This window comes from Myotis yumanensis, unplaced genomic scaffold (genome assembly GCF_028538775.1).
Source record: "Myotis yumanensis isolate MYYU_CA2020_CCGP unplaced genomic scaffold, mMyoYum1.0.hap1 SCAF_16, whole genome shotgun sequence".
NCBI classification, from domain to species: domain Eukaryota; kingdom Metazoa; phylum Chordata; class Mammalia; order Chiroptera; family Vespertilionidae; genus Myotis; species Myotis yumanensis.
The window spans coordinates 45,600,688-45,620,585 of record NW_027223767.1 but is presented as its reverse complement, the minus strand read 5'-3'; the positions used below and the strand labels follow the sequence as shown (position 1 = coordinate 45,620,585).

At 41.8% G+C, this 19,898-nt stretch overlaps 2 protein-coding genes across 3 annotated transcripts; both read left to right on the top strand.

The window, feature by feature from the left end:
• The first annotated feature begins 241 nt into the window (after positions 1–241).
• On the top strand, positions 242–10,656 carry KRT20 (keratin 20). 2 transcript variants are annotated; one of them, XM_070393674.1, is made up of 8 exons: positions 242–677; positions 4,695–4,777; positions 6,704–6,860; positions 7,194–7,355; positions 7,507–7,632; positions 8,489–8,706; positions 9,650–9,669; positions 10,183–10,656. In XM_070393674.1, the coding sequence occupies exons 1-8, from the start codon at positions 282–284 to the stop codon at positions 10,278–10,280; spliced, it is 1,260 nt and encodes a 419-aa protein (XP_070249775.1). In that variant the 5' UTR covers positions 242–281; the 3' UTR covers positions 10,281–10,656. The 2 variants fall into 2 exon arrangements, with proteins under 2 accessions (XP_070249775.1, XP_070249774.1); XM_070393673.1 differs by having other exon boundaries at positions 9,647–9,669.
• A 2,057-nt stretch (positions 10,657–12,713) lies between these two features.
• KRT12 (keratin 12) lies at positions 12,714–19,172 on the top strand. Its single transcript, XM_070395441.1, has 8 exons — positions 12,714–13,241; positions 13,908–13,990; positions 15,569–15,725; positions 16,591–16,752; positions 16,841–16,966; positions 17,108–17,328; positions 18,239–18,309; positions 18,792–19,172. Exons 1-8 carry the CDS (start codon positions 12,714–12,716, stop codon positions 18,887–18,889), a joined length of 1,446 nt encoding a protein of 481 aa, XP_070251542.1. The 3' UTR covers positions 18,890–19,172.
• Positions 19,173–19,898: the final 726 nt, after the last annotated feature.

Sequence of the window (19,898 nt, the reverse complement as noted above, 5' to 3'; positions counted from 1 at the left end):
TTTCCTTTTGTTACCGCTATTGAAAAATAGAAACTGCCCCCGAGAAAAGCCTGTATGAAATGCCTCTAGTGGTAATTTCTAGAAAGGAATTAAACAGGTTGCTGTAAAAGGGGTGGGGGAAGCAAGGCAAGGTGGACTGTGGTGTCAATCCTCAGGTGAGATGTCAGCAGAGGAGGAGTGTCTTTCCTGTGAACACTATAAAAGGCAGTTCATTCACCACAGAGGGACAGACTCTGCTCCACCCATCCTGAAGCTACAGGTGCTCCCTCCTAGAATCCCCAATGGATTTCACACGCAGAAGCTTGCAAAGAAGCCTGAGTTCCTCCTCGCAGGCCTCTATGGTCAGCATGTATAGGACTGGGGGCAGGCAGCTCCTGGGGGCAGCACCCAGCGTCTATGGGGGAGCTGGAGGCCACGGCACCCGCATCTCAACCTCCAAAAGCTTGGTGAGCTATGGGAATGATCTCAACAGAGGCGACCTGTTTATTGGCAATGAGAAGACGACCATGAGGAACCTCAATGACCGCCTAGCGAGCTACCTAGAGAAAGTGCGGTCCCTGGAGCAGTCCAACCTCAAACTTGAGATGCAGATTAAGCAGTGGTATGAGTCAAACGCGCCCAGCACCAGTCGGGACTACAGTGCATACTACAAACAAATTGAAGAGCTGCGAGCTCAGGTAAGGGATGATGCTGAGTTTTCTGCTCCATTATTTAGCTGCATGATATATCAAGAGGGCATATACATTAGGTGGGTTCAAATGGATGTTGTAAAGCAAATTAGGCTGAAATGCAACATCGATAAAAATGGTATCTTCTATCATCTACCCTGACTACATAATAGGATGACTGTGAATCATACTTTTTAAAGTTTTAAAACCTAATTATATATAAAATATAAAAATTTTATCCTCCAATCTTATACTCTGTGTTTTTGTCATAGTTTACTAAGTCAGGGCTAAGAGAATAGTAAGCCTTTTTTTTTTCTGAAAAAGCTAAATTTTTAAGTGATAATAAATCTTAGTTTTTCACCTAGTTCCCATCAACTCTTGAAACCCCTGTCAATTTAGAGAGTTTCCTCCTTTCATTTATATAAATGGTACAATATAAGTATTAGAATACTGTATCATAGATTTCAATGATAAAGTTATTCAGGGTAGAAATGAGGGGAAGGGGCATGGGTCTTAATGATACCTGGACTTTTAAATGTTCTATTTAATAATATGATCATCAACAGCAAGCAGTGCAGACACCACTTCCATAGTAATAAAATGTCCTATTGCCCCCAATTAAAATTTATGGCAATTGTATCAGAACCATGTCATCCAAGAAAGGTGGAGTTCTCAGTTTTATCGATTGTGTGACATAAAAGAAGACTTTGCTCCTAATTGAAGGTCTCAGATATGACTCAGAGCATTTGCACTGCTGTAATATTCTTATCTAATCAAGAAAAGTGTCCCTTTTCTTTTCCTTTCTATTTTAACATTCGTGTTCCTTTAGACTGAGCAAAGACCACTTACCAGCAAGTCTCTTTTTCTTTTTTTTTTTTTTAAATTAAATCTTTATTGTTCAGATTATTACATTTGTTCCTCTTTTTTCCCCCCATAACTCCCCTCCTTCCAGCTCCCACCCCACCCTCCACCCTCACTCCCCACCCACTGTGTTCATCCATAGGTGCATGATTTTTGTCCAGTCACTTCCCGCATCTCCCACACCCCTTTTTCCCCCAAGAATAGTCAGTCTATTCCCTTTCTATGTCCCTGATTCTATTATAATCACCAGTTCATTCTGTACATCAGGTTATTTATTCACTTGATTCTTAGATTCATTTGTTGATAGATGCATGTTTGTTGTTCATAATTTGTATCTTTACCTTTTTCTTCTTCTTCCTCTTCTTAAAGGATACCTTTCAGCATTTCATATAATACTGGTTTGGCGGTGATGAACTCCTTTAGCTTTTCCTTATCTGTGAAGCTCTTTATCTGACCTTCAATTCTGAATGATAGCTTTGCTGGATAAAGTAATCTTGGTTGTAGGTTCTTGGTATTCAGCACTTTGAATATTTCTTGCCATTCCCTTCTGGCCTGCAAAGTTTCTGTTGAGAAATCAGCTGACAGTCGTATGGGTATTCCCTTGTAGGTAACTGAGCCTCTTTCTCTTGCTGCTTTTAAGATTTTCTCTTTGTCTTTTGCTCTTGGCCTTTTAATGATGATGTGTCTTGGTGTGGTCCTCTTTGGATTCCTTTTGTTTGGGGTTCTCTGCGCTTCTTGGACCTGTAAGTCCATTTCTTTCACCAGGTGGGGGAAGTTTTCTGCCATTATTTCTTGAAATAGGTTTTCAATATCTTGCTGTCTCTCATCTTCTGGCACTCCAATGACTCTGATATTAGACCGCTTAAAGCTGTCCCAGAGGCTCCTTACACTATCTTCACACTTTCGGATTCTTTTTTCATTTTGCTTTTCCAATTGGGTGTTTTTTGTCGAATCTTTTGTTTGATTATTGTACTCCTCTGGTCTGCTATTGGGTATAATATTCTTTATTTCAGTCCGTGTATGCTTACTTTCTAATTTCTTTATCGTAGCATCGAGGGTCTCATTAGTTTTCGTGAGGCTCTGCACAAATTTATGGCAAGCCCTCAAAATTGCGATTCTTAGCTCCATATCCTCCATTTCTGTCATGTTTTTTTGTCTCCGCATCTTTTATGCTTTCTTGGTGCACCCCCTTGTGGTCTCTGTGCGCAGTCTTGTTCTAGCCAAGCCTTAATTGTTGTAGTTAACACTAGAGGGATTTGACCCCCAGGCCGACTGGCTATAGGAATCAGCTGTAAGGAAAACGTCTGCCTTCTGGGGAGGGGCTAATCCAGCCTTTGCCTGAGGCGATCGGCAAATGGCTGTGCGCAGGGTTTGGGCGGGGCGGGATCAACAGGGCGGGTGGAGGGAGCAGTTATGGCCACGCTCAGTCCCGTTCCCAGAGGCTCTGCTTCTCAGAACCCCGGCAGCCGCTGCAAACCTCGGAGAGAAAGCTGCCCTCAGGTTCCAACTGATGCCGGATAATCCCGCTTCTCCCGTTTGAGTCTGGGTCCCTAGAGACTCGCCCGGATCTGGAGCCCAGAGTCTGAGACTCACTCCCGACCGAAAACGACAACAGACCGAAAACGACAACCGCGCCCTCAGCCACCAGCCCGCTTTGCGCGCGCACCTCGGTACCTTTGTATTTTCCACACTGCGCCGCCTCTGAGCCTCGATTTGCTGTTCTCTTTCCTTCTAGTTGTAGAGTCTCTCTTCAGCCAGCCTTCCTGTGGTTCTGGGTGATGTCCGTTCAGTCTTTTAGTTGTATTTTTGAAATGGTTGTTTGCGGCAGCGGTCTCCGGTGTTTACCTACGCCGCCATCTTGGTCTCTCCTCAAGTCTCTTTTTCTTGTTTTGTATTAGACAGCAGTACAATTTAATGCAGATTCTACAGGAAGTTACTTTGGTGTTTCAGGAACTATGTGGATGTGAGAGGCCAAGGTGTTGAAATGGTCCTTTCTGCCAAGAGGTCATTCTTCTCCGGCTCCCACTACACACATTCAAAATCAGCCAACCATTCCCCCTACCTGTCTCATGGCTCATGTTTCTGGATCCACTATGGACTGCCCCAAACCCATGGGCACAGCCATTTCTTCCATTTAGCTGGACAGCCCCTGTATCAGAAGGAGGCAGCTCTTTCTAGGATGGGATAAGCTGAAAGAGATATGTCATTATAACATTTTCTACAAGCAGACTTCTGATCCATGTGCATCTTAGAATTCACCCAATAGGTGACAGCTACTTAAGAGCAGGGGCTTATCCATCCTGATAGCCCCCGTGCATAGCACAACTCCCACCACCTCAGTGTCCATTCATCAGCCAATATTTAGTCAACACTAACTAGGTGCTAGTTGCCATGCTGGACAATGGGAAATATGATGGTAAACGTAAGGTGACTTAGGGGGAAACAGGCATGGACAAAGGCAACATTTATCCCACACACATGGGGGACTGTGTAGGGCAATCAGGGCACAAGTGGTTCATCCACCCAGTTCTGTTTTGAGGAAATCGTGAAGGCTTGAAGCAATGAACGTCTAAGCTGAGACATGGAGGAGGAGGAAAAAGAGGAGGGGTTCACTGAGTGAGAGGAGCTCAGAGTAATGTTCTAAGCAGGAATAAAGGCAAGGCACTCAATAAGGTTGGAGGCCTCAAGGTGAATTAAAATCTCCTTTGATGAGCCGAAACCGGTTTGGCTCAGTGGATAGAGCGTCGGCCTGTGGACTGAAAGGTCCCAGGTTCGATTCCGGTTAAGGGCATGTACGTTGGTTGCGGGCACACCCCCAGTAGGAGATGTGCAGGAGGCAGCTGGTCGATGTTTCTCTCTCATCGATGTTTCTAACTCTCTATCCCTCTCTCTTCCTCTCTGTAAAAAATCAATAAAATATATTTAAAAAATAAAAATAAAAAATAAATAAATAAAATCTCCTTTGATGAAATCACAAGAAAGCTGACCAAACTGTGAGACTAGCATTGCATTTTACAAATCTATTATATTCTTCCTTTCCATTTTCATGTGGAAATTACTAAAATGAACATCATCTTAGATATAACAGTAGTTGTACCTGAGTATAAATGCAATCATTCAAACTCCTACCCAGTTGAAAATGTCATTCTTTCTCATGTTTTCCAGATTAAAGATGCTCAACGGCAAAATGCTCTGTGTGTCCTGAAAATCGATAATGGTAAACTGGCGGCTGAGGACTTCAGACTGAAGTAGGTTCTCTAATACCATGGCAAAAGTTCCTGAAAAGGAATGTCTTTTAGTGGTCCTTCATGATACCAAGCTTTCCATTGCTGGTAAAGGAGCTAGCACTAAATAGTTTCAGAATCTTGGCATTTAAAGGGTGTTAGAAACTATCTGGTACAGTCCCTCTCCCACAGTCTTAAGATTCTGTTGCCCAGAGTGTAACTGTACACCTCCAGTAACTGCTACTGTTCTTGTTGGTCAGCTCTACTTGTTAGAACGTTCTTTTTTAGTGACCCGGCATCTACCTTCTCACATACTGAACCTAATTCTGCCCTTTGGAATAATAACAAAGCAATTTAAAACTCTGAATAGGACCCTACCCAGTTTGGCTCAGTGGATAGGGTGTCGGCCTGCGGACTGAAGGATCTCAGGTTCGATTCTGGTCAAGGGCACATGCCCAGGTTGCGGGCTCGATCCCCAGTGTGGGGCGTGCAAGGGGCAGCCGATCAATGACTCTCTCTCATCATTGATGTTTCTATCTCTCTCTCCCTCTCCCTTCCTCTCTGAAATCAATAACTCTGCATAGCTGTCTGTCTGTTATCTAAAGAGAGTCATTTGTCTACCTTAGTAATTCTGCAAATGAGTCATCCATGTTCCTCCCACTGCCTACAAGTGTATGCCCAAAGGTCCAGGGATGACATGACTCTTGATGCTTTCTAGATTTCCAGTGTTTTACAATACAGTCTGACCAACCAAAGAACTAGGACGATGATTAAATCAGTTCAATCTGCTCCCTCTCTTGTAGTCATATCACACTACATGTAATCAGAGTTGTACCTCAGAAACTGCTTCTACACTAGGGCTTCCTCACCTGGATTTGTACAACACATCTGCACTAATGAGTCCTTTATGTTTTAAAAGGGTGTCATCTTAATGCTACGGGGATCAAAATGAAAAAGAATGAGAGCAGATCTGAAGATTAAAGCAGTAAAAGTTCATTAATTCCAGTCAACATCTAATTGTTCTATTTCATTATCATTTTTAAACATTACTACTTTAATAAAAATGGGAGTATATAAAATTTTAGAAGGGAATGCATGAATTTTTAAGATAATTTACTTTGGATACATCTGCTTACAAAGTAATAAAAATAAATTGATCGTGTATATTCATTAAGTAAATTTAGTTATTTTAATATCAATGAGAAACCTTTGCTGACACAATAATTAAAGTAATTTTTTATTATTTTTAAAATATATTTTTATTGATTTCAGATAGGAATGGAGATGAAGAGAGATATAGAAACATCAATGATGAGAGAAAGTAATTGATCAGCTGCCTCCTGTATGCCCCCTACTGGAGATAGAGCCCACAACCGGGGCATGTGCCCTGACCTGGAATAGAACCATGTCCTCCTGGTTCATAGATCGACAGTCAACCACTGAGAAACACCAGTCGGGCACAAATTTTTTCTTTGTAAATATATCCTAGAATTTAAAAATGTTTTTTATTGATTTCAGAGAGGAAGGGAGAGGAAGAGAGAGATAGAAACATCAATGATGAAAAAGTATCATTGATTGCCTGCCTCTTGCACATCCCCTACTGGGGATGGAGCCCACAATCTGGGCATGTGCCCTGACTGGGAAACAAATTGTGACTTTCTGGTTCATGGATCTACTCTCAACCACTGAGTCACACAGGCTGGGCTAGAAACTTTTTAAAGTAATTTGAGATTGATTTGTTTTTAACCAAATCACAGAGATTATATATGGGGCAAATTATCTGATTCCTAGGCTCTCAGGAACATTTTTGAAATGTATAAAGAGGGACATAATAATGTATTGAAATTGCAATCCTCATATACTACATATAAACCTACCTCATTATATTAAGATTATCTCTTCTATAATGGTTTTGGAAGGACTCAGTTATCTCTGCTTATTAATTCACAGGTATGAGACTGAAAGAGGGATGCGCCTAACAGTGGAAGCTGACCTCCAGGGCCTGAGTAAGGTTTATGATGATCTAACCCTAAGCAAAACAGACTTGGAGGTTCAAATTGAAGAACTGAATAAAGACCTGGTTCTCCTCAAAAAAGAGCATCAGGAGGTAATAAATAAATAATTAAATAAATAAATAGATTTCAGAAGTGGTATTGGGAATGGTGGAAAGAGGAGGATAAAGAAGATTGGGTGGTGGTGGTGATGGTGAAGATGACAACAATAATGATGTTACCCCTAACTTCTTTTCATAAGGTTTCTATCAGGATTAAATAAGTTAGAGAAATATCTGGACCATAAAAAAGCCCTGCCTATTATGTTCTTCCTTTTTTTGACTCACTCCCAGTGAAAAAATGCCATAAAATGTATAAAGTCTTTTCTGCCCAGCCTCTTCTGAGAATACACTTCAGACTATAACCAGCCAGGATTTTCATTCTCGTAGGAAGTGGACGGCCTACGCAAACAGCTGGGCAATACTGTCAATGTGGAGCTGATGGCTGCTCCAGCCCTGAACCTCAGTGCCATCATGGATGAAATGAGGCAGAAATATGAAGTCTTGGCCCAAGAGAACCTTAAGAAGGTCAAAGAAGAGTTTGAGATACAGGTAATAGCATAATTCTAAAGGATAAGCAAATGTGCAGAAGTTGTCCTCCACAAAGAGATAACTCTTTTTCTTTCTTCCTCTCTTTCTTTTTTCTTCCTCCCTTCCTTTGTCTTTTTTCCCTTATTTACTTTTCTCATTTTTGGAATTTTAGACTGAAACTCTGCAGCAACAAGTCTCCGTGGACACTGCAGAATTAAAGCAATCGGAGGTTCAAGTAAAGGAGCTGAGACGCAGCTACCAGAACTTGGAGATAGACCTCAGGTCCCACCTCAGCATGGTAAGCACATCTAACTTCCAGCTCTCGGTGTCATGTCTGTTTACTAAGTGCCTGCATTAGGGACTTTCAAAGTAAGAAACAACCCTTCCCCTTGCAAAGCTGGCAGGGAAGCAGGCCAAACAACAGATTATGATTAAAGAACAGAAAGAAATCAACGGAAAGGGCAATGTACTGCAAGGATGCAGAGGAAGAAGATCTGGAAGACTTATAGTGAAAGTGGCATTTCAACTAGATCTGAAAACGTGAGATTAGTTTTGAAGCTAGAGAATAGGAGTAAAGACATTCTGGGCAAAGCAAATCAGTCAGCAGGTGATAAATTATGCTCTGGTAACAACCCCAAAATCATAGTGGCTCACGACACTGCATCCATCATGGTTTGGCTGCAGCTCTGGCTGGGACATGCCAGTGTTGTGGCCCAAAGAAAAGAGCAATAGTTAGACCATGTGATCCCGCTTAAAGCTTCTCAGAAAAGGCAATTGTCAGTTTCATTTGCATCTCATTAGCCAAAGAAAATCATATGACCAAGCCTGGTGTTAATAGCATGAGGAAGGCTAATCCTCCAAATGAAGTGGCACCATAAACCGCAGGGAGGGGAAGCAAATATTGAAAACAATAATACAATATACAGTAAGAGAACAGTGAGTGCAAAGCTAAAAACAGACAAATTAAAAAAAAACGAAGAGCTAATGGTCCTAGCTGACTGACTGGGGTTTCCTAGAGGAAGTAAGTGGGAGATAAAACCAGAATTATGCATGATGCCCATAACAAGCTGCAGAAATTCCTCTCAAAAGATGAAAATTGAGCCACCTCTTAAATCAAATCCTCAAGAAATGTCCACTTTTTCTTGTGCTCGTAGAAACAATCTCTGGAGCAGACACTGCAAGATACCAAAGCTCGTTATCACAGCCAGCTGGCCACCCTCCAGGCCCTGCTGAACTCCATAGAGGCCCAGCTGATGCAGGTTCGGGCTGACGCAGAACGCCAGAACAAGGAGTACAATGAGCTCCTTGACATGAAGATCAGGCTGGAGCAGGAAATTGCTACTTACCGGCGCCTCCTGGAAGGAGAAGATCTGTAAGGACCTTATTAGAATCAGGGGATATGTCTACACGATGTGCTATGTTAATGTCCACATGTTAAGCCCTGCCACTCATTCCCCAGCATCAATGCAATGCCTATCACAAAATCAGTTACACACACACACCAACACTAACAACAAACCAAAAATATATCCAAAAGTGCACACGCCCCAAAAATACCAAATACAGGTTTTGTACTTGAGGCTGTGTTATAGAGATGATAAAGATTATGCAAATGTTCATTTTTATAATGAATACATCATTGAAAGCAAAATAACTTTTTAAAATTCTCACTGAGAGGTCATGAACTGCACCACCGGCCACAGAGGTCTGTGGGAACCAGTTGAAGAGTCACCGGTGTTGCAGCAGCAACTGTCTTCAAATACCACACCCAAGAACGTCACAAGAGAACACAGATTTCAACTTCTATTATAGTTGGAATATTTTAATTAGGAAAACGTCTAGCATGTGTTAAATGAGTCAGTTTGGAAGCTATGTATTTTTCAAGTTCAAAAGTAAGACACTCTGCCCTAGCCGGTTGGGCTCAATGGATAGAGTTTGGCCCTTGAACTGAGTCCTGGGTTCGACCCCAGTTGCAGGCTGGATCCCCAGCCCTGGTCAGACCACGTGCAGGAGGCAACCAATCAATGTGTCTCTCTCACATCGTTGTTTTTCTCTGAGTCTCCCCCCTCCCCACCCCCTTCCACTCTCTCTAAAAAATCAATGGAAAAATACCCTCAGGTGAGGATTAACAAAAAAAAAAAAGTATGACACTCAAGTTAGAAGAGACAAGCATAATAAAAGGGGGGAAATACAAACACAGGATTAAAACACACATCACTCAGACTTTATTTTGAAACAAAATGACAGGATGGTGCTTCATTTTCAAAATGGCAATAACACTTTTTTTCTGTTTCTTTTTCTTTTCTTAAAAGAAGCATCCTGGAGGAGAAAGCTGGTAAGTGTTCTAATTTCACACATTACCTATAGGACTAAACTCTCACTCAATAGCTTACCACTTCTTATCTGCCACTGGTGAAAAGTAAAGGGAGATCAGTTCTCAAGTGAGCTGATATATTACCCTCAGGATTCTGAAAATCAAGCAGATCACATAAAGGAGACCTCCCTGTGGGAAATTTGTCACACTCCCAGGACAGGGTGATTTTCTTGGCCCCATGCTACTGTTGTCCTGAGACATCCTGAAATCATGAAAATGAAAAATAGGGTGAAAATGTGCAATTTGCTTAATTCAATATTATATATTTCTCTTTGGGGGTGGGAAGAGTAGAAAATGTATAAATTTGGGGAGAGTGGCACCTTTTCTGCATTGATTTTTAAAATGGACTTAAGATCACTTAAGAAAGAGAACTTTTGTCTAAAAGAAGGAAGTACATACAAAATAAAGTTGAGTATTATAAACCAGCAGAGTTATGTGTCTCAATTAACATTTTATATTTCAATCTAAATTCAGATATAAAGAAAACCAGGAAGATTAAGACAGTGGTGGAAGAAGTAGTGGATGGCAAGGTCGTGTCATCTCAAGTCAAAGAAATGGAAGAAAGTATATAAACCCCTGCCAGACGGAGATGCTGCTGAGAGAAGTGGAGCTGTAATGTCTGCTCCCTGCAGGAAAGCAGCCGTCAGAAAGCACCATTAGCGCTTTCTACTGGTGGGGTGGACGGGGTAGCCCATCTATCTATCAGTCTCTGTAATTGAACATAAATGTTTTACTCAAAGGAGCTGCAAATTGCCAGCGAAAGTGAAATCCAATGAGCATTAGGATATTTAAAACATCATTACTGCCATCTTTACCATGAAACATTAATTACAAGCTACAGACCACCTAATATCAATTTATTAATGTTCCTGAAAATTACAGCACATTTCAATGATATTAAACCTCATGAAGCAGAGGGTCTATGCAAATAAATCTCTTTCTCTTGAATTTCTTCTGTTTTTGAGCTGCAAAATCTCCTTTCTGGGGCCCCTGGATTCTTGATAAAGGTAATTTCTTGGTTAATTTCATAGAACTCATCCTCAAGTGTGACCCCTGGGGTCTTTGTTCATCCTCGTCTCAAAAGCACAGCATAAATCAGCAGTAACCCAATATTCTTTCACTCATTCACAGGACCTTACATTTTTGTTCACACAAAAGTGAAAGATGGTATGAACCATGTGATCACTGAATTGCAGAAAATGGAAGGTTTATCTGTCTTTAACTCAGGTGCCAAATTCTGAAATCAAAGACCAGAAAAGTACCCAGACATATGAAGATGAGCACACATCTATCTATATAAAAGCCTAAGCGACCATCACAACCGAATGGACGACCAAACAGGCTGCATGGAGCGACCAGGCCGGCAGGGGGGCAGCGAGAGGCGACCAAACGACATGGGGTGACCAGGCCGGCAGGGGCGTTAGTGAGGGGTGACCAAAGAGCCAAGCATCAGGCTGCATGGGGCAACCAGGCCAGCAGGGGGGGCAGTGAGAGGTGACCAAACAACCGAGCCACAGGCTGCGTGGGGTGATTCGGCCGGCTGGGGGGTTAGTGAGGGGCGACCAAACGACCGAGCTGCAGGCTGCGTGGGGCAACCAGACCAGCAGTGGGGGCAGTTAGGGGCAACCAGGCTGGCAGGCAGAGGCAGTTAGAGGTGATCAGGCCGGCGGGAGGGGGGGGGCGGGGCAGTGAGGGGCAATCAGGCCTGGATCAGACCTAAACTGGCAGTCAGACATCCCTGGAGGGGTCCCAGATTGGAGAGGGTGCAGGCTGAGCTGAGGGGTCCCTCCTTCCCACCCCCCACCCCCCCCCCACCCCCGGTGCATGAATTTCGTGCACCGGGCCTCTAGTTGTACTTAATAAAAACCTAAAGATTTACAAAGACCACATAAATAATTATCTCCATTTTGAGTATTCCGGAAACTCTATGAAAATGAAGATATAATCTTTTTTATCAGTTCACCCTAGTTCTAGTCATTTTCTTCTCTGCCTCATCTTATGTAATCATTTTGCCAACAAGACCAAGATTGCTTCTGTTTTATGCATTCCCACCTTCCTACATTTTTACAGCTGTCAACGAAATTATTTCCACTTCTAAAAACTCCAGAATAGAGTTATGATTATTTAACTTAGCCCTCCCTCCACTCCCCCACCAAAATAAACACTGAAGAATATTTCTTTGCAACTTCTGAAGTTGCTCCCCATTTATAATTGAATTCAGGATAAATCTTGGCCAAAGCATACCAGAAAATTAGAGCAAAGTCATTTTCAAATGAAATTAATTTTAAATGACACTTTCGAGCATATTAAGGATTAAGTTCTTTCAAGTGAAATAACTCCAGGAGTGCGTGGATAAAGTTTAGCCAAACACTAGACTATGACTCAGGATAAAAAATTAATTAGACATAGTCCCTAACTAAGAAACTTACAGACCAGGATATTACATAATATGTATAGAAACATAAGGGTATAATGTGTAAACACAATGTATAGATATCAAGCAAAATTATTTAAATTTACATATACACATTAGAGCTAGAAAGTATACATTTCAACACAAAATTGGTTCCAAGTTCAAAAACTGAAGTTGTTTTCCCATATTGTGTGATCAAATCACTGAGGCACACTTTGAACTTGGTACATTCCTTCTGATTCTGTATGCAAGTGATAGCCCATTTTGATTGTATACAGGCAATTTGGAGAAGAAAAATTCCTTATGACAACCATTTCTACTCCACCCAGATTTCCTTTTCTGTATATCAAATATTTAATGGGCACAATTATTCAATTATGTCTATACCAATGAATTTTCAATGTGCATTAATCATTTAGATGTTGAGTTGGTCAAAAAAGGGGGGAACCCTATATTTTTGAATGGAGAGAGTGAACTTTTCAACTGCAACACCCATTTCATGATCTATAAAAGGGTAGCCTTTGTGCCTGGCTGCCACTGCTTCCTCTCGGGTTCTGGCCACCTTCCCCAGGCTGTGGCTCTCTCCAGCACCATGTCACTCTTAGTGCAGTGCTCTGAGCTGCGTAGGCAGCTGTCTTCCCAGAGTGGGACACTGGGCAGAGCCAGGGGCATGTCTGCCTCCAGTGTTGGAAGTGGCTATGGGGGAAGCGGCCTTAGCTTTGGAGGCAGCTATAGGGGAGGTTTTTCTGCTGCTTCCATGTTTGGTTCTAGTTCAGGCTTTGGTGGTGGCTCTGGAAGTTCCTGCGCAGGAGTGCTGGGCACTGCTTATGGAGGAGGCCTGGGGATTGGATTTGGAGGAAGCCCAGGAGGGGGCTCTCTATGTATTCTCTCTGGCAATGATGGAGGCCTTTTTTCTGGATCAGAAAAGGAAACCATGCAAAATCTTAATGACAGATTGGCTTCCTACCTACATAAGGTTCGAGCTCTAGAAGAGGCTAATACTGAGCTAGAAAACAAAATTCATGTGTGGTATGAAACACGAGGATCTGGGACTGAAGATCCTGGGTCACAGAATGATTACAGTAAATATTATCCACTGATTGAAGACCTCAGGAATAAGGTAACAATATGGTTTTTGGAGGGGCTTTGGGAATTATGTTGGTTTGTTGTTGTTGTTGTTTGTGTTTTATTTTTTCTGGGTTTGTTTGTTTTTTGTTTTTGTTTTTGTTTTTGTTTGCTATTACAGTGTTTTAACAGTGATACTTTTTTCAATTCCACTATACTTGAAGAAATTTCTCATACTGAAATATTTAGTTTCATTTTATCATTTACCATAAAGGGACTCTATTTCCACTTTCTGTAGGAAATTTATGTTCCTTAACTTTTAAAATATTCCATCAATATATATTCTTTTAAAAATTTAATTGCCACACGGTTGGCGTGGCTCAGTGATTGAGCATCGGCCTATGAACCAGGAGGTCACGGTTTGATTCCCGGTCAGGGCACATGTCTGGGTTGTGGGCTCAGTCCTCAGTGTGGGGCATGCAGGAGGCAGCTGATCAATGATTCTCTCTCATCATTGATGTTTCTATCTCTCTCTTCCTCTTCCTCTCTGAAATCAATACACACACACACACACACACACACACAGAGTATATATATAATTTAACTGCCTTAAACTCTTAATAGCATTTTAACACCACCTAAAAATTATCTGTCAAAAACATATTTGTATAATACTGGTACTCTAGGGTGTTATTCACTGTGTCCTCCCCTGTTTTGCCAGATCATCTCTGCCAGCACTGGAAATGCCCAGCTCATCTTACAGACCGACAATGCAAGACTGGCTGCCGACGACTTTAGAATGAAGTGAGTTGAATAAAAGATAGATTAATGGAAACTGACATGTCCCACCATTTCTTTTTTTTTTTTTTTTTTTGAAGTTCTTTTATTTTTATTGTCACCCCTCCCCCACCCCCTCCCCTCTTTAAACAAATTATCAGGGATTTAAACACACAGACACGGTAGCTGATTGCCCTAGTTTGTTTGCAAACTGCCCAGATTCAATTAGATTCCAGGAGGCCGGAATCGCAGCCTCTGTTACCAGCCCCGCTGGCTCCTTCTCAAAGCGAGAGCAGAGTCCTACCCACTGAACCTGACAAACGTCATTTCTTATGTCAGAGTCCCAAATTGATCTTCAGCTTTAAAAAAAAATGCAGTAGGCTAGCCCACCTTCCTTAAAGAGCAGGAAAGCGATTGCAATGATTCACTCACCCAAGGAGCAAGCGCGGAGCGTGGCTCGCAGAAACCGAAATGGTAAGGGTCGGTTCTAACCATCCTCCCAACGTGCCCCTTAAGCCTTTGTCAGAGGCACTTCCCAGGTGAGTACAGTCAGGCTCCTCCGTGGTCTAGAATCTAGATCTCGTTCACTCTCTCATTGGAGAGAACAGAAAGGAAGGGCTCCATTAGGAAGAGCAGAAATTCCCGACTCCCACCATTTCTTCTTATCCTCTATTTTCCTGCCTTCATTGATAGCAAATATTTCCAACTTTCTGCAGTTCACCTGCCCCATACAGTCAGTGTTCTGGTAAATTTACACTGGGCATTCTAGAAAGTAACTAGATTCAAATACAACTCGCAGATTACATGTCCTGAAGTATAAGTTGCTTAAACGTAGGGCTATGGATTAATTTCATGTCCCTACACGAGTAATGTGCTATTGACTCATGATGTGACACAATAATTCCACCGATGTCCTAAAGCTCCACCTTCCATGTATCAAAATGAATTAATAATGTTTTTGCCCAGGAGTTAAATGAAATGATCTTTTTCCTGATGACACATACACCTAAAATATTAACCATGCCCTCATTTTTATATTCTCTCTTTCCCCCTACTCCACCCTCTGGACATAAAGAAGAAATACTAATGTCCCTTTTGCTCCACAAAATTTTCACACAGAATGTTGCAGTGGTGATGATCCTGAACATGTAAAATCCTGGTAAAAGCTACTAAAGAAGTATCAATGTTTTAAATTAAAACATGAGTAAAAGTTAAGCAAAAAAAAAAAAAAAAAAAGACTAATTATTATTTTATTTTCAACTGCTTTTAGGATTCTGTCTGAAACTCCTAGAGAGGTACTGCTACTGTTCATAGCCAGGGCAGCTGGCCAAGGGGGAAATTGTTCCCTGGGATGCAGTGCTATTGGGGTTCATTGCTGAGAGAAAAGCATCACCTCATAATTTTTTCAATTCTCTCCAACTGATCATTAAACTATCATAAAAAGGGGACAGAACAGTTATTAAAGCAAAAACAGCATCATACATTGCAATGCTGCCATTTTAATATAGTCGCACAGATTTATGCACAAAATAGCTCTGAAGAATGCAGGCACCTTATTCACAGGGGTGTGTTGATTCCTTAAACTGTTTTGCACTTGGTTTTCAGGTATGAGAATGAGCGTGCCCTGCGCCAGAGCGTGGAGGCCGACACCAACGGCCTGCGCCAGGTGCTGGACGAGCTGACCCTGGCCAGAGCCGACCTGGAGATGCAGATCGAGAGCCTAGTGGAAGAGCTGGCCTACCTGAGGAAGAACCACGAGGAGGTCAGCCACAAAGGGCTGCTTTAGTTTCAAATTTACAAATCTGGAATTAGATCAGATATGGAGAATACATATTTCCCTGTTAAAATGGCCATTTTAATTTCTTGTGTGTGTGCGTGTGTGTGTGTATGTGTGTGTGTGTGTTATGTGCCAGCTGCTGGTGGTGGTATTGACAGTAGTTCCTGTTAAAGTTTATCCAATAAAAGGCACTTTCTGATTTGGTCATTTTCATCATTAGGTAAGGACAGTAAGAATTTTAATTATCCTGATCTAGTGATTTTTTTTACAGTTAAAAAACAAATTCTATCAATAATACATAACATTATATATGTCGAGAAAGCGGCATTACCCTGTGTGATACACACAGAGAACTCTGATATGCCACAATGCCTATCAGCACCTGGTAGGTAGCATGGGCCTTAGTCATGACTCTAGCAATAGGCTTCTAAGGAGGATTCTACTGGAAATCAATGACTGTGATAGAAACGGTGTGGAAGCCGAGGTACCATCTGCTGCCCTCAGTTTGGCAGCTGTAGCTGAAACCCCAAATGTACTGTTTCCAGCAGGCCTTCCCTTCTTAGTAAGGCCCTGGTCCCCAAGAAGCAGGGCCAACTCATTCATTAGGGATGGCAGGCACAGCACCTGGAGCCCATGGTAATTTTAGGGGCCCAGGAAAATGTCTTCAGTTCTTTTAAAATCAAAAGAGAAATATTAGTTTTGGGGTTAAAAATGTTTTAATATATTGTATTAATACGTGTGACTTATGCTAACTCAGTCATAAAATACAATGTGTAATATTTGTTAGAGAAGAAGAGGCCCACAAAATCATAACAGCCCCCTGCACTCCTCTCTCACTTGCTGTCCCCAGGAGCTCCAAAGCTTCCAGTCTGACGGCCCCGCCCAGGTCAGTGTAGAAATGAATGCTGCCCCAGGAGTGGACCTCACCAGGCTCCTCAACAACATGAGGGCACAGTATGAAGCGATCACTGAGCAGCACCGTAAGGACGCGGAAGCCTGGTTCATTGAAAAGGTACCACTAACGAACACAAAAGGCCTTGTTTGAGACATTAGCAGAAAAGCACTCACTCGTGTCCTCTGGCTCCTCTTTTCTGTGGCAGAGCGGGGAGCTCGAGAAGGAGATCAGCACCAACACCGAGCAGCTTCAGTCCAGCAAGAGCGAGATCACCGACCTGAGACGCGCCTTTCAAAACCTGGAGATGGAGCTCCAGTCCCACCTCGCCATGGTAGAGTCCGCGCAGAGACGCAGCAACGTTTCAACTTCCAAAGAAAATGTTGCATCCAACTTACGTTAGGCCATTGGCTTGCCTGGTTCATTCAGCCCCCCCCCCATTGTTATGTCTGTGCCATTTCTCTCCCACATGCAGAAGACATCTCTGGAGGACTCCTTGGCCCGAACCAAGGGGGACTACTGTGGCCAGCTGTCCCAGGTGCAACAGCTCATCCGCAGCCTGGAGGAGCAACTGCTCCAGGTGCGCAGGGACACAGAGGGCCAGAACGCCAACCACCAGCGACTGCTGAACGTCAAGGCCAGCCTGGAGCTGGAGATCGAGACCTACCGTGACCTGCTGGATGGCGAAGCCCAAGGGTGAATAGATAACTGAGGGTGAAATAACCTCAGTGGCTGACCAACCCCCGAGTGGAGTTTGGGGGGCAGTGGAAGAAAGGGTTTTTTAGTTGACAAAAAATAACAAATCTAGTAAAAACAAGTCTTGGGTTTATTAAGCACTCTACACTTTGCAAAGTGTTGTCACCCATTGTCTTACTTGATAATAATTCATAAAATGCTGGGATGAACATGGTACCAGAGACAGAGGCATACTGCAAAGGAGCACTAGAAAATCACCCACTTGAGTTCTAATACCAGTCTCCAGGTACTAAGAATGATACTTAAAATAACAGCCATCTGAACCACCTCAGACCTACTGTAGCAACCTTTCTAAAAGTAATAGGAACATGACCCACTGGGAAGAACTCAGGGCTATAAATCAGAAAATGCAACTCTGAGACCAGATCCTCCATTAATGGCCACTTTGCTTCACCGTGAGATCCAGATGTTGGCAGGGTTTGAAAAGGTGCACTGTACAGACTGATTACTCTCGGGGTGTCATTCAATCACTCTTTTATTTTTTTCAGTTATAATACTAGGACATTGCTTTTTTTTTTTTTGCCAATTGAGGTCTTTAATTTAAATTTTATTTTTCAGTTATTGGTTACATTCAATATTATTTTGTATTGGTTTCAAGTGTGTAGCATAGTAGTTAGACAATCATACTTTACAAAGCATTTCCCCTAATATTTCCAGTACCCACCTGGCACCATACATGGTTATTATAATATTATCATTCAATTATTCTTGATCAAGAAATTTGGAACCCCTTCCTTATTCGTCTATAGTTTTAGGTACATTTCCAATCTTTAGTCCAAATAGCAAACTCCTTATTTCTCCTCATTCCAGAAAGCATGATGTGATATCATTTCCCTCGTTTTCTCGACAGTGATGGTGTGGATGAAACTTCATCTGTGACTGACTCCAAATCTCAAGCACAGTCCACTGATTCTGCTAAAGGTATGCAGATTCCCTAAGAATCACTTAGAATAAGTCACAGTCATATTTGTTAATGACTAAAACTACAAGATATCATTGAATACTGCAGCATTATTAATAATTTAAAGCATAGTTATATACTGAGCCAAGGAAAAACCATTTATGCATCCCTGCAGAAAAAAATGAGTAGTCTGTAATGTATTAAAATGTCTTATAAGCCCAGGAAGAAAAAATTCTACTCTGCAAAGAAGTATTATGAGCACCATAACCAGACTTAAATGCTTAAACATATTTTCATTTGTGCATAGGACAACACTGAACGCATTTCCTTTTCGTTGAATAAAATACATTTTTTAGAATGTGAAAATCACTTTTGAAAGTTTAAATTTGAAGGGTTTTATCGGTCAATACCTAATATAGAAGGTTAAGTTAAATAACAACCAATTTTAGGTGAATATTTGAAACACTAACTTTTGCCCCCTTTGTTCCCTCTTTATCTTTAGACCCTCCCAAACCCCGAAAAATCAAAACAGTTATCCAGACCGTGGTGAACGAGGAGATGGTCTCATCTCAGGTTCAGGAATTTGAAGCACTAATATAAAATTTCACAAGATCTGCCCCATGATTGCTTCCTTAGGCACAAGAAATTTACAAGAAGAAATTATTCCTTTCAGAGTAAGATGCTATATTAGGTCAAGCTCTATTTTTGTTTCATTTTCTTTAGATTCCTATTCACGTTGAGTCCTTTCTGCCATGCCGAAACAATACTCAACTATGAGTCATTGTGGCCATGTTGGTGTTTATAACAAACCAAAATTGCCTTATAAATTTCTGGACCTGGAGTAGTCTTTTAATAAACTTTCTTCTAGTGACCTGGAACATGTTCTTAATCATAGGGCTTTGATCAAGTAGTACTGTCTTAATAAAAATTAATTTTAAAAGATTAATAGTAATAGTGTGAAATCTGTATCTTCTTGATTCCAGCAATAATGTCAAGGGCATAGAGGTTTGTGAAATATTAAGAAAAGTAGATAAACAGTGGGATAAACATGTCAAGGTTTGAGATTAAGTTAAGAGGTTCCTTTTTGAAGTCCTTTCCTTTGTACATTATCCCATCAAGTTCACAGCAAAATTCTATTGTCCACTCTCGGGCATTAACAGTTGTCCTGTTAATTTTCTAGAACCTCCTTTCATTCAATCAAGAAACACTTACTGACCCCTTACAGTGTGCCAGACTAGAGACTCTTCCAGGAGTGGCGATACAATGAGGTAGGGCAAATAGAAGTTCAAAGGACACATGGAGGAGAAAGTGAACAATATGTCAGGGGACAACTAAATGTTTCATAAAGAACTCGCCAAAACCGGTTTGGCTCAATGGATTGAGCGTCGGCCTGCGGACTGGGGGGTCCCAGGTTCGATTCCGGTCAAGGGCATGTACCTACCTGGGTTGCGGGCACATCCCCAGTGGGAGGTGTGCAGGAGGCAGCTGATCGATGTTTCTCTCTCATCAATGTTTCTAACTCTCTATTCTCTCTCCCTTCCTCTCTGTAAAAAATCAATAAAATATATTTAAAAAAAAAAAAAAAAGAACTCAACCAGGCAGAGGAAGG

Excerpts from the sequence above, each read along its gene's own strand:
- KRT12 (XM_070395441.1), top strand. The coding sequence starts at position 12,714 with ATGTCACTCTTAGTGCAGTGCTCTGAGCTGCGTAGGCAGCTGTCTTCC. Across the intron at positions 15,726-16,590 it reads TGAGGAAGAACCACGAGGAG|GAGCTCCAAAGCTTCCAGTC; the intron begins GTCAGCCACAAA and ends TGCTGTCCCCAG. Across the intron at positions 18,310-18,791 it reads GTCCACTGATTCTGCTAAAG|ACCCTCCCAAACCCCGAAAA; the intron begins GTATGCAGATTC and ends CTTTATCTTTAG.
- KRT20 (XM_070393673.1), top strand. The coding sequence starts at position 282 with ATGGATTTCACACGCAGAAGCTTGCAAAGAAGCCTGAGTTCCTCCTCG. Across the intron at positions 6,861-7,193 it reads TCAAAAAAGAGCATCAGGAG|GAAGTGGACGGCCTACGCAA; the intron begins GTAATAAATAAA and ends TCATTCTCGTAG. Across the intron at positions 9,670-10,182 it reads CATCCTGGAGGAGAAAGCTG|ATATAAAGAAAACCAGGAAG; the intron begins GTAAGTGTTCTA and ends ATCTAAATTCAG.